Source organism: Haliaeetus albicilla, chromosome 2 (assembly GCF_947461875.1).
Source record: "Haliaeetus albicilla chromosome 2, bHalAlb1.1, whole genome shotgun sequence".
In the NCBI taxonomy this organism is placed as follows: Eukaryota; Metazoa; Chordata; class Aves; order Accipitriformes; family Accipitridae; genus Haliaeetus; species Haliaeetus albicilla.
In genome coordinates this window covers 26,359,289-26,369,841 of record NC_091484.1, presented here as the reverse complement: position 1 = coordinate 26,369,841, position 10,553 = coordinate 26,359,289, and the positions used below count along the sequence as shown (strand labels likewise).

Sequence of the window (10,553 nt, the reverse complement as noted above, 5' to 3'; positions counted from 1 at the left end):
GAGAGCTTAAGATTCCTGTAACAACTTTCGAGGGTGGTTAGCCAACCATGTTAAGTCAGTGGTTCAGTAACATTAACATGGGATTTAACATTATTTTTACCATCACACAATTAATACGCATAATTAAAAAGTGCACTTTTTGATTGTTCAATATGCCTTTCACGGCTTGATGACGTACGTTCTCAAAACAGGAGACTACAGGTTTGTAACGTTTTGTATACAATTAAAGCACCTCTCTCATTTTCTACATACTTCCGTGATGAGCATGAAACCAGTACCAGGCCTCAGAAATGCACTACCGGGATGCCGAAGGCACGAAAAACTGGCAGTGCTGCCGCTGCCCATACCCACAAAGCGACACAATGGCGAGACTCCAGGAGCCGGGCACTTCGGACACTACCAATCAACCTAGTCTGGACCAACCAGACTAAACTCCGTTAAAAGACAACAGAGAGCAAAAGACGAGCAGAGCCGCTCACGGTCCTGGGCGACCGCCTCCCCTCGCCTCGCCTCAGCCCGCCGCGCTCAAGCCCGGCTCGAGCCCGCCCTCCCAAGGCCTGAGGTGACGGGGAAGGGAGCGGGGGGGGAGGGGGGACGGACGGACGGACGGACGGGACTTTGCAGCCCCGCGCATGCGCGCGGAGCCACCCTACCCCCGTCCCCCGCCCCGCCCCGTCCCGTCCCGTCGGGTTCCCGGCAGGGGAGGGGAGGGGAGGGGGCGAGGGGCGGGAAGGAAGAGGGCGGGGCGGCTCCGCGCGCCGGGTCCGCGCGGCCGCGGGAGGGGAGTGGAGGGGAGGGGTATATCAGCTGACCGCGTCCCGTGATTGCCCCAGGCTTGACGGCGGCTGCGCCGAGAGGGCGGTCTTGCTGCTGGAGCTAAGATGGCGGCCTCCAGCGCCAGACTCTGAGGGAGTTGGAGCGGTGTAGCGGCTGCCCCCTGGCCAGGTGGAGGGTGAGGGGCGAGGGCTCCGCTCGGCGGCCCTTCGCCCTTATCGCCGGCAGCGGCTGGAAGCGCAGTGCTGGTGGGGGCGGGTCCGGGCGGCGCAAGCTCCCCGGCCAGGTAAATCCCATCGGCGGGCGAAGGCGAGGCGGCGGCCGCCGCCTCCTTCCACAGCCCCGGGCGGGGCCGCTGGGCACCGAGGTGCTGCCGCTGGCGGCCGTGCGGGTGGGGGGGCGAGCCTGGCCGGTGGGGCTGTGAGGAGCGGGGCAGGGCCGGAGGCAGCAGGCTCCGCCGCCCCGGGGCTAATGTCTTCGCCGGCGAAGTCGTCGTCCCCCCCGCCGTGCCCCAGCCGTGGAGGGGTGAGGGGCGGGCATCGGGGGGCGCCCGGGGCGGTGAGCGGCCGCCCCCCGCGGCCCTGATCCCCAGCTGCGGTACCCGCGTGGTTACCAGCCCCTGTCGAGCCCCTCTCTTCCTCTGCCTCCCGGCTGAGGAGAGCTGGGCTTTGCTCTAGCCTCAGCCTGCCTGGTGCTGCGCTGAACGCGCTCTGCACCTGATGCAGCTTTTGTAGCCGCCGGGCAGAGCCTGCTCTCTTTCCTAGATGAGTACTAGCGTCTCCATTAAGAAAAGATACGTTATTTCTTTCCTCCTGGCCTCAGATCAAAATATAGCCCTCGTGAGATCCTTTGGGAAACAATTTATGAAGAGTGGGAGAGATGAGGAGGAGACTTGCTTTCGCAGAGATGAGACTTTATTTCTTTTTTGAGTGGTAATAGTATGCCTGAAGAGCATGAGCAGAACTAAATGTATCTTTCAGAAAATCTACCCTTAATGTGCTTATTTTCCCAAGAGTTTTTGAATTTCTCCCATGGATGCTTTTCACTTACTTCTTGTTTTCTGAAAATCAAATCAGGTAGACGTACTAAATGGTTTTCTGTCTGCAGTGAACTGCCAAAAGTCTGTGGGGTAAGATTTTCCTCTCAGGTGGTGTGGAGCTTGCACCTTGATAGCTGTGTCTCTACCGAGGGCCAAGCTCTGGGCTGTAAAAATACCTTGGGGTTTCAGTTTTTGGGTGGTGATGGTGTTTCTGTTTTCAGCTTAGTGCTCTCAAGCTGAGGGAATGTTTGAGCATGCTGCTTGGAGGGAAACATAGGCATATAAGTTTATTTGGAGTCTTCCTTTAATGCACTTATTCTCTGTTCTGTGGCTGCTTTTGAAGTTAATGTAATCTGAAATGTATTTTCCCTTTTTCTCTTGTGCTTTTTCACAAATAAGATCTATGGCAGTGAGTCTGAGAAGATGAAGTTGAGTAGATAGCTGCTTTGTTTCCTGTTACTTAACACTGATTAAATAATACTGTATTTAAGAAAATATTCCTTGGTGAAGTTCTTTGAAGTTGAAGCCTTTTCTTGATAATTAGAAGATTGTTGACATAGGCTACTTGCATGTAGTGAGATATATAGAAAAGGAGGAAGGCTGTCAAAGGGACTGCTAGTGACTCAAGTTTCATCTTTGAATTGAGCTGGGAAGATGCAGTTCAGACAGTCTGCCATGGCTTAGTTCAAAATAACAGGACCCGTATTATAGTTGTAAAAACTATGCTTGGCTCTAGCCTGCTTCAGTTTATAGATATGCATCTTGGTCTAATTCCTGCCTTCTACAGGCAGACAGGTGCCAGAACACTTAACCAGAAATTGCTGCTTCCTTTCTATTATTACTGACATTTTTTTCCCACTTCCAACAGATTTCTGAGTGTTTGGAGATTTGGAGCTGAGTATCTGTCCCTGTGTAGGATAGACTTTCCAGGAACTTTACCTTGTATTTTAGTCTTGCTGGAATAAATTTCTAAAGATTTATTTCATATGTGTTGCTCGTTCCTCTGGGTGTCATGTGGTATTTTTCATAGTTTCCAAACATGTATTTGTCCTGAGGGACTGAATCACTGTGTATTTCCAGATTTTAAGTGGTTTGCTGGGGATTGGTTTTCTTAAGGGCCAGATCTGTGTTTCAGACTGAGCAGGTGACTTTTCTTTTAACTTGTATTTGAAGCTCAGTAAGTGAGGCTTACTGACTTAATAAAATAATTCTTCAGCTGAAATTCAACTGTATCTTGAAGTGTTAACCTTCAACTGTTTAACATCTCAATTTGCTTCAAAAAAAAAATTATTCATGTGCCAAAAAACACTTAACAATTATCCTACCTCACTAATAAAACTTAAAATAGACCAATATTCTGAAGAAATATGACAAGATGGCTAAACTATGACTGAAAGGAACACTTTTTTCCTTCCCTCCATTAATGAGTAAATCCTTTTGTTCTGATACTCATCTGTCTAGCTGGTGAATCAGATTGGTTCATTGATACAGCATAATGCTAATGTAGATGCAAAAGAAAAAAAACAAGTGTGGAAGGTTCTGGTTATCCTCAGCACTGGTCCATGGTGAGGGAATGGGAGCAGTCAGCTAGAAGATGGATACTAATGTCATCACCAGCATTTCTGGTAGTAGTGAAGTTAAAATTTGCAGTGTGTTTGCGTCCTGGACTATGGAAGGTGGCAATGCTGCTATCACTGAAGCAGGTTACACTAATCCTCTTTTAGGATCTGGTTGGTCTCACCTCTTTCTCCTCTTACAAAAGGGCTGCACAACAGATTAAGAAATCTCAGTTTCCACAGCTAATTAGGCTGTAGTACTTCAAGAGTGGAGTTCTGTTTAGGGAAGGCAAAAATGTTTAGTGTTTGTTAAAAAGAATCTGTCTGAAGGCAAAAATGCCATGTAGTGCACACAGCAGTGAAAGGCAGATGAAACCTAGACATCTAAAACATTTCAATGCAGGAAAAACTCATTTACTTAAATAATGCCTTTAAAGCTACAGGTGAGTAGATGGCTGGAAATCACGCTCCAGACCTTTAAGCTAAAAGGTAGGTATGTAGCACCACAAATTAACAGAACCTTGGTTTTTTTCAGTGCTTTGCTCTCACTTCTTTCCAGTTGGTCCCTGTTTTTATCATCTTGGTATGTCTTATCTCTCTCAGGAAAGTCACACTTGAGTTTGATGTCCCTGCATAGTATAGACTTTCCAGGAACTTTGTCTTGTATTCTAGCCTTGCTGGAATAAATTTTTAAAAAGAAATCTCTGTTTATCAGCATTTCTATCCCCCCCCCCCGGAATCTCAGTTTCTTATCAGTATTCTTCTTTTTCCTCCCCCCAGTGGAATAGAATAATAATCCTGTGTGGGCCTTGAAGTACTACCTTAGTATAGGTTAAACTTTCACTTAAGAAAGATATGGAAGCTTTGTGATGGAGGAATAATATTATCAGGGAAAAAAGTCAATCTGAATTCTGTGCTAAACTTTGAACCCATGTCCAAACTTCTGACTTTAAACTGAGGAGTGCTTATGTATAATTACAGCTATGTGTATTGCTTTGATGCCTGCAAGGTCACAGCTTTGTTTCTAACTCTATCAGTGTTAGTTTGAGACTGACTTGTCTCTGTTTCCTGAAATAGATTCTGTTTTCCCAGATGGTAACTTTGTCTGAAGAATGTGAAATCCTGGAAGTGTGGAAAGTGTATGCAAGTTGAACACAGCTTGTTTAATACACCTATTCACTTAGTTTAATCTGAGGCAGAGGGAGTCCTGGCAGCAGTTTAGGCCCTTTCATTTTAGGGGTTGCAATTTCTGGTACAAGCAGCACACAAAAATGTGGCTTCAACTCTTTCCCCCAAAAGTTGTTTCACTGCTATTTACAGTACTACAAGAACCACATAGGAAAGTATTGCTGAACTTGTGTCTTGTGAAAAAGCTAATTAAAGTATTCAGGTATTGGGGGAGTGCTTTAGTTAGGTTCCCAAAAGAAGTTGCGAGTCATAGACAATGTTTTGCCTGCAGGAACCTCAGATTATTCTACTATACTTTGCATTCAGCATGTTCTCTTTCTCAACCAGATGAAACGTGTTTGTAAACTGCTACTTTCAAACTACATGTTGCCTCTGCTCCACTGGAAATAGAACAACTGAACTAGGTGTTTCTCTAGTATTAAACCTTTGAGAGCTGTAAGCATGGGATATCCAATGGCTATGCTGCAAAATGTTCAAAATAACCTTTGAAGTTGTGATTTTCTATTATCTGGTGCTCCAGGACATCAAAATTGGGGCCTTATTGTCCTGGATGCTTTTGAGTGAAATAATTTAACTCAATTTTTGTGTCAAGTCAGTCAACTTCTTAAAGTCTCTTGAATATAGGAAGAAGGGGTAAAAGTGGCAAGAATGTTCTCTTGTTTTGGGAACTTAATATGGTATGAGTAAGCAGGCTGCTATAGCTTACACTGGCAATATGGCTAAACTTGATTAATAGTATAACCATTGACTTTGCAGAGCACATCAGGTTTTATTATCTCGGGTACTAAAATTACAATATATCACTCTGTAGATAGTGTAGTAAAGAGTGATGCAACACTGGTTCTGCCAGAATGAGTGAAGGAGGATAACTTCTTGGTTTCTTCTAAAATGTCTTTGTCTTTGGCATGAACTATTTTTTTCATCTTGCTGTTACTGTGGAACCAAAGACAACTGAAAAATGATTGCTGGACTTCAGCATAACAGCTCAGAACACTAAGCTATTGTTAGCCTTGTTCTCTGTTAAACTGCTGGAAAATGTGTACAAGAATTAATTGTTACTAGATTTTGGCATATATTGCCTCTGTGCTAGTCTTCTCAGTGGGAGACATAGTTACAATCACTGTCCAGAAGCACAGTGAGTAAAGCATCAAAGCTTAATGATTTTAATAGTTTTAATCTAAACAAAAAAGCAGTATAGTGAATTTGTTGCTTCCATTGCATGTGCAATACTTCATGTTTCAGTATCCTGAATCTAGTTAGATGCTGGTGTTAAAATTAATGGAAGGTGCTGATAGTTCATAAATGAGTGTTTCTCAGTTCAGTATTAAGGCTAGATGTTTGCAAGGGTGAGAACTTTTTGCTTTAAATACTCTAGAGCAGGTGGTGTTCAGGTCTGGGAGACTTAATAGAGCTGGTTAGAGAACTCTGGTATTGGCAAAACTGGAATTACAGATCAATAGATCTTATAATCCCATACTTAGTGGAGCCAGTCTTGTTGGAAGCCTTTTATTTTATTTTTACTTATACATTAGTCAATGTCAAGAAAACAGCTTAAAAAGAGAGGTATGAAGATTGAGTATCTGGCAGTTTGTTCTGAAGGATAACTTTAAAACACAAAATTATCACCTCTAAAGTGTGCTACTATACAGTAAGATCTGTGTAGTTTGGACAGAGTGTACTGTGGTGATGCTTATCCATGGCAATAATAATAATACAACATAGTTCTTAAAACAGGCAAAATGGAGAACTTGAGGAATAATGCTGTTGAATATCTTACCCCTCATTAAACTTTGTTTCCAAAAACTGGATTTAGAGAATTTAACTTGCCACATGTCAATGAGGTATTAACTCTGAAAATTTGCCTCAAAGATTGAGTCATTGAAATATGTAAATACTGCTTTTCTCTTTTTTTCCAGAGGCAGTACCACAAGTTCTCTTTTGTAGGTAGTGATGATTGTGCTGGTTTTTCACCTGAGGGAAGGAATTCTCAAGTTCGTTTCAGTCAGGCTATCCATTCTTGATGTTCATGACTACATAACTGCTACAGTCTTTGCTCTGAAAGAAAATAGCCTGAAGTTGTAGAGGGTAGAAATTAGCAATGAGCTAATGTTACAGGTCATCCATCTCAAAATGAGAAATCTTCCTTTGCCAAATCAAGTAGAGCTAGCTGAATGCAAAAAGATAACTGGGGCTGTAGTTTGACTTTTAGTGGGGTACTGTCTGGGGTTGGATTACTTTAGTGTTGCTTCAGGCAAGCTATGAATATGAATTCTTGCAGACTAGGTTCTTAAGTGTGTGAAGTTTGGGGGATGCCACCATGTTAATGGTGTGAACCTGAGAGTAGTCCCAGTCTGTAATCAAGAGCAAGGAAGCCTGTTTTGACACATTTGAAAATAAAACTAATGCTGTAGTAGTAAACTGAATGACAACTTCACTCTTGCAACTTAATCAGGATATGTCCACCTAAGTGCCTTGTATATGTAGTAACAGCAAAGTGAAGTAAAAGGGAAGTTAGTTTTCCAAGTACTCCACATGCATCTGTTTCAGTTGTGGAAGATAGTGTTTAGTGTTAAGAAGCATTCTTTAGAACTTAGCAGCTCCTAAAGCGATGATCTGGTCAAGCAGTTGTGGGCAACTTTCACTAAATTCCTGGACGTGTTTAGGGAATAGGTATTCATGTGTGAAATAAGCATGTTAGGATGTTAGTGGTGGGATGGCTTAAGCTTTTACAGCATAGAAAGTGTACTTAGTCAGCTATTTAATCATAATGCTTAGCTAATAAGTAAGTTTCTGAACTTCAAATTCTGTTTCAGACTGGGAAGTAAACTGTTCTATCTATCCAGATATGTCCTAGCTGCTTGTTTAAAAATTGCAATAGGAATCTGGCTTAACTGGAGTTACATATGCAGGGTACTCAAATCATTTTGATATTACACAATTTTCAGGAGTTAAGTGTTCTGGAGATGACATAAAATACGCTTGAATCTGAATGTGCAAAGATGCAGCAAAAGTAGTGTGATTGCAGTAATATGGCAAATAATGGGGCATAAATTATTGTAACTGTGTACTGTTAAAGAGTAACTAGTGTAACAAAATCAGTGGGGAAACTAATAATTCATGTTCAACTCCATATGCAACTTAGTCCATGGATTGTTTGATAAACATAACTATTCCTAATATTTTTTTTGTGGAATTGACAAAGCACTGACTTGAGTGTTTAAAAACAAAGACTTTTTGTCTTGAAGTGTATTGATGATTAGTGAACTTTGGTTTTAAATGAAAATCATGAGTACTAACAGGATGTCTCTTTTGTTTTCAGGTCTTGGCACAGAATGAATATAATTAGAGAAAACAGAGATCTTGCTTGTTTCTACACAACAAAACATTCATGGAGGGGAAAGTAAGTTTAAGTTTGATTTTTTTTTTAATGTTTTGTGTCACATTTCTCCTCTCCATTATTGGATTTAACTGCATAGTTCCTGTATTGATGGATGAAAATTGAACTAAAGGTTCCTGCTGCTCAGTCTCTGAACTGAATGTATTTTCACTGGAATTAATTTGGATTTTAAACATTGTGTTTTAGCCTTCCTCTGCACATGTTCCCACACTTCAGTGTAGCTCTGAAATGGACCACCTAACTTAGCTTCTGAGTCTCCTGAACTTACTGTATAAAGCACTAATTTTAAAGTGGAAATGCTTCTTGGAACAGGTTCTTTGCGGAGTAGTGTCTTATGTACTTTAGTAGATGAGGGTCACTAGTCCACACATATACTTAACATGTTGTGTAATAGATTATCTGTTAAACTACTAACTGAGATTATTTCTAAGACTTCTGTTACTAGAAATAAACTTCATCCCTCATGGGGGTCTTGGATCTAAAAATTAATTTTCAGTGATGCTTCTGTCTGCAAAAGCTAGGGAACTTCAAACACAATATAACAGATAACAGTTATGATAATTTAATGGATAGTTTTATTGGAAATCAGCTGTCATGCATACTCTTTAAAGCTTCATAGGACCTTCTTTGGTATCCTTACCCATCGTTCCTTCTCATGTGCATAGTAGTGCCGTGCAACTGGGATTTTTCCTTGCTACCTAAACATCAACAGAGCAAAGAGGGTATGTTGTCTGTACCTCAGGAGCATGAGTACTGCTTTATTCTAATGATTTATACTAAGAGGTGATGTCTGAATCTGGTGTTTGACCAGTAAGGTGAAACTAACTTTTTTTTGGCTGTCTGCTGATAGATACTTCATGAATTCTGCCTATCAAAGATTGGGAATGCTGGGAAGGAAAGGAGGATGGGTTTGCAAGGGGCGGCAGCCACATATCTTTCCCAATTGTGGTTTGAAGAACCATGAGATTGCTTCAGTGTCTAATCAAAGGGCTCCCTGTCTTTTTGTCAGCAAATTTAAAGCCCTGGGTAGTTCAGAGTCCAGACTAGGCTGAGCAGCTGTCTGAGGGAAAAATCTTTCCTCTAACCAAGACAGATTCTTGATTGACTTGAAATAAATGGTTTAATATTTAGTTCTACCTCATTAGAATTTTATCCAATACTTGTGTAAACTGAGTCTTACCTGAGTTAAGATCCATGCATTTGGATTTGTGTGGGCGTGGGTGAATAAACTGTTTTCTTTAGTGATAATAAGATACTATGTTGGGGTAGAACATTAGAGCAGTTTGTCCCTCTTAATCTTTCTGTTCCCGAACAGAAAATAGCTGGTGTCTTCCTCTGAAGTTCCTGTGGCATATGTGCAAATTTAGTGTGCATGTGATCTGAGCCACTTGATGAAAATTAAATACATAGAACTCGAATTGCTTCTCTTGCCCAATGCCTTTCATTAAAGAGCCTGTTCCTACCTGATGCAGTCTGTTGAAGTTAGAGTAGTATTATCTCAAACTTTGACGGTAGCATTCTGATAAACTATGAAGTCTTCTAGAACTTCAAACTAAGCCTAAAGTCTAAAACAGAGGCTTAGTTTATCTCAACCACACTTTACTTTTCACATAGTGAAGGGGAAAGTGAGTAGTTGGCCTCTTGTTGTGTTGCAGCAGAAGCTTATATGGCTTTTAGTAAGCTTCTATGTGAATACTTAAGTCCACTCAGTTCATGGTTACACATGCTCAATGTAATCTATGGATGACATTTAAAAAAAACAACCCAGAAACAGTAACTTAATGTCTAGTGCTAAATGAGCCTGAATCACTTTGACTCTTATGATTTGTCACTTTGCTGAATATGGGCTGTGTGCATGGCAGTTAAAGTATTTTTCTAGTAGTACAGATGATGCTCCAGTATCTCAGTAGTTCTGTAAAATTCATGAACACTTGAGTGTGGTGGTATAGAATTTTTCTACCAGGTTCATCCTGATTAAAAAAAAAACCTTCTGACTTCTACAGTGCTTCAAAGAAACTAGGGAGCAGGCAATAGCCTTTTAACTGGGAAGAGGACACTTGGTTCAAATTCTTCTCAAAACAGCCTGGCATTAGACTGTACTGCAGAGTAGTTTGAGAGATAATTAATGCTAAAGTCTTCAAGGCCTCGAGGTATAAATACCTTTCTACATATTTAAAGGTGAAGTTCTGGACAAGAGTATGTTTAGGCCATGTGTAAGAACTGACTTCTGAGTCTTCTCTGTTTGTGCAACAAGACTTGAGTCTTCTGAATTTGCCTGGAGAGAGGAGATGAAGGAAATGGTAACTTGGCAAATCTGCTGTTCTGTTTTGTGTTCCTTGTCACATCACATATTAAGAATGCTGGATAATAAATATGCTTCCTAGGTCTTGTAATGCTGGCTTCAGTGTGAGGGGAGAAAAGGAAGGGGCTATAATGTTTGGAAGCTGGTCTTCAATTATGTGTGATCATTGCAGATCCTTATTCTGATGCAAAGTGGCATGAAGCTGCTTAGTATGTTAAGTGAGTAAACAAAACCTTATACAAGTAATAAATTTCTTTAGAACAGCATAAACAAGCATATAAAGGCAGAATACCTACC

The 10,553-nt window shown here is 41.6% G+C and overlaps 1 protein-coding gene across 3 annotated transcripts in view; it reads left to right on the top strand.

The window, feature by feature from the left end:
• Positions 1 to 832: 832 nt before the first annotated feature.
• The window catches only part of DNAJC13 (DnaJ heat shock protein family (Hsp40) member C13), a 58,478-nt gene continuing 48,757 nt past the window's right edge, over positions 833 to 10,553 (top strand). For 2 of the 3 annotated variants that reach the window (XM_069811612.1, XM_069811602.1), the window contains exons 1-2: positions 834 to 1,060; positions 7,877 to 7,957. In XM_069811612.1, the coding sequence (XP_069667713.1) occupies positions 7,890 to 7,957 (68 nt within the window). In that variant the 5' untranslated portion in view covers positions 834 to 1,060; positions 7,877 to 7,889. Of the gene's footprint in view, positions 1,061 to 7,876; positions 7,958 to 10,553 lie in introns of all 3 variants that reach the window. The other variant, XR_011329554.1, reaches the window with a different exon arrangement.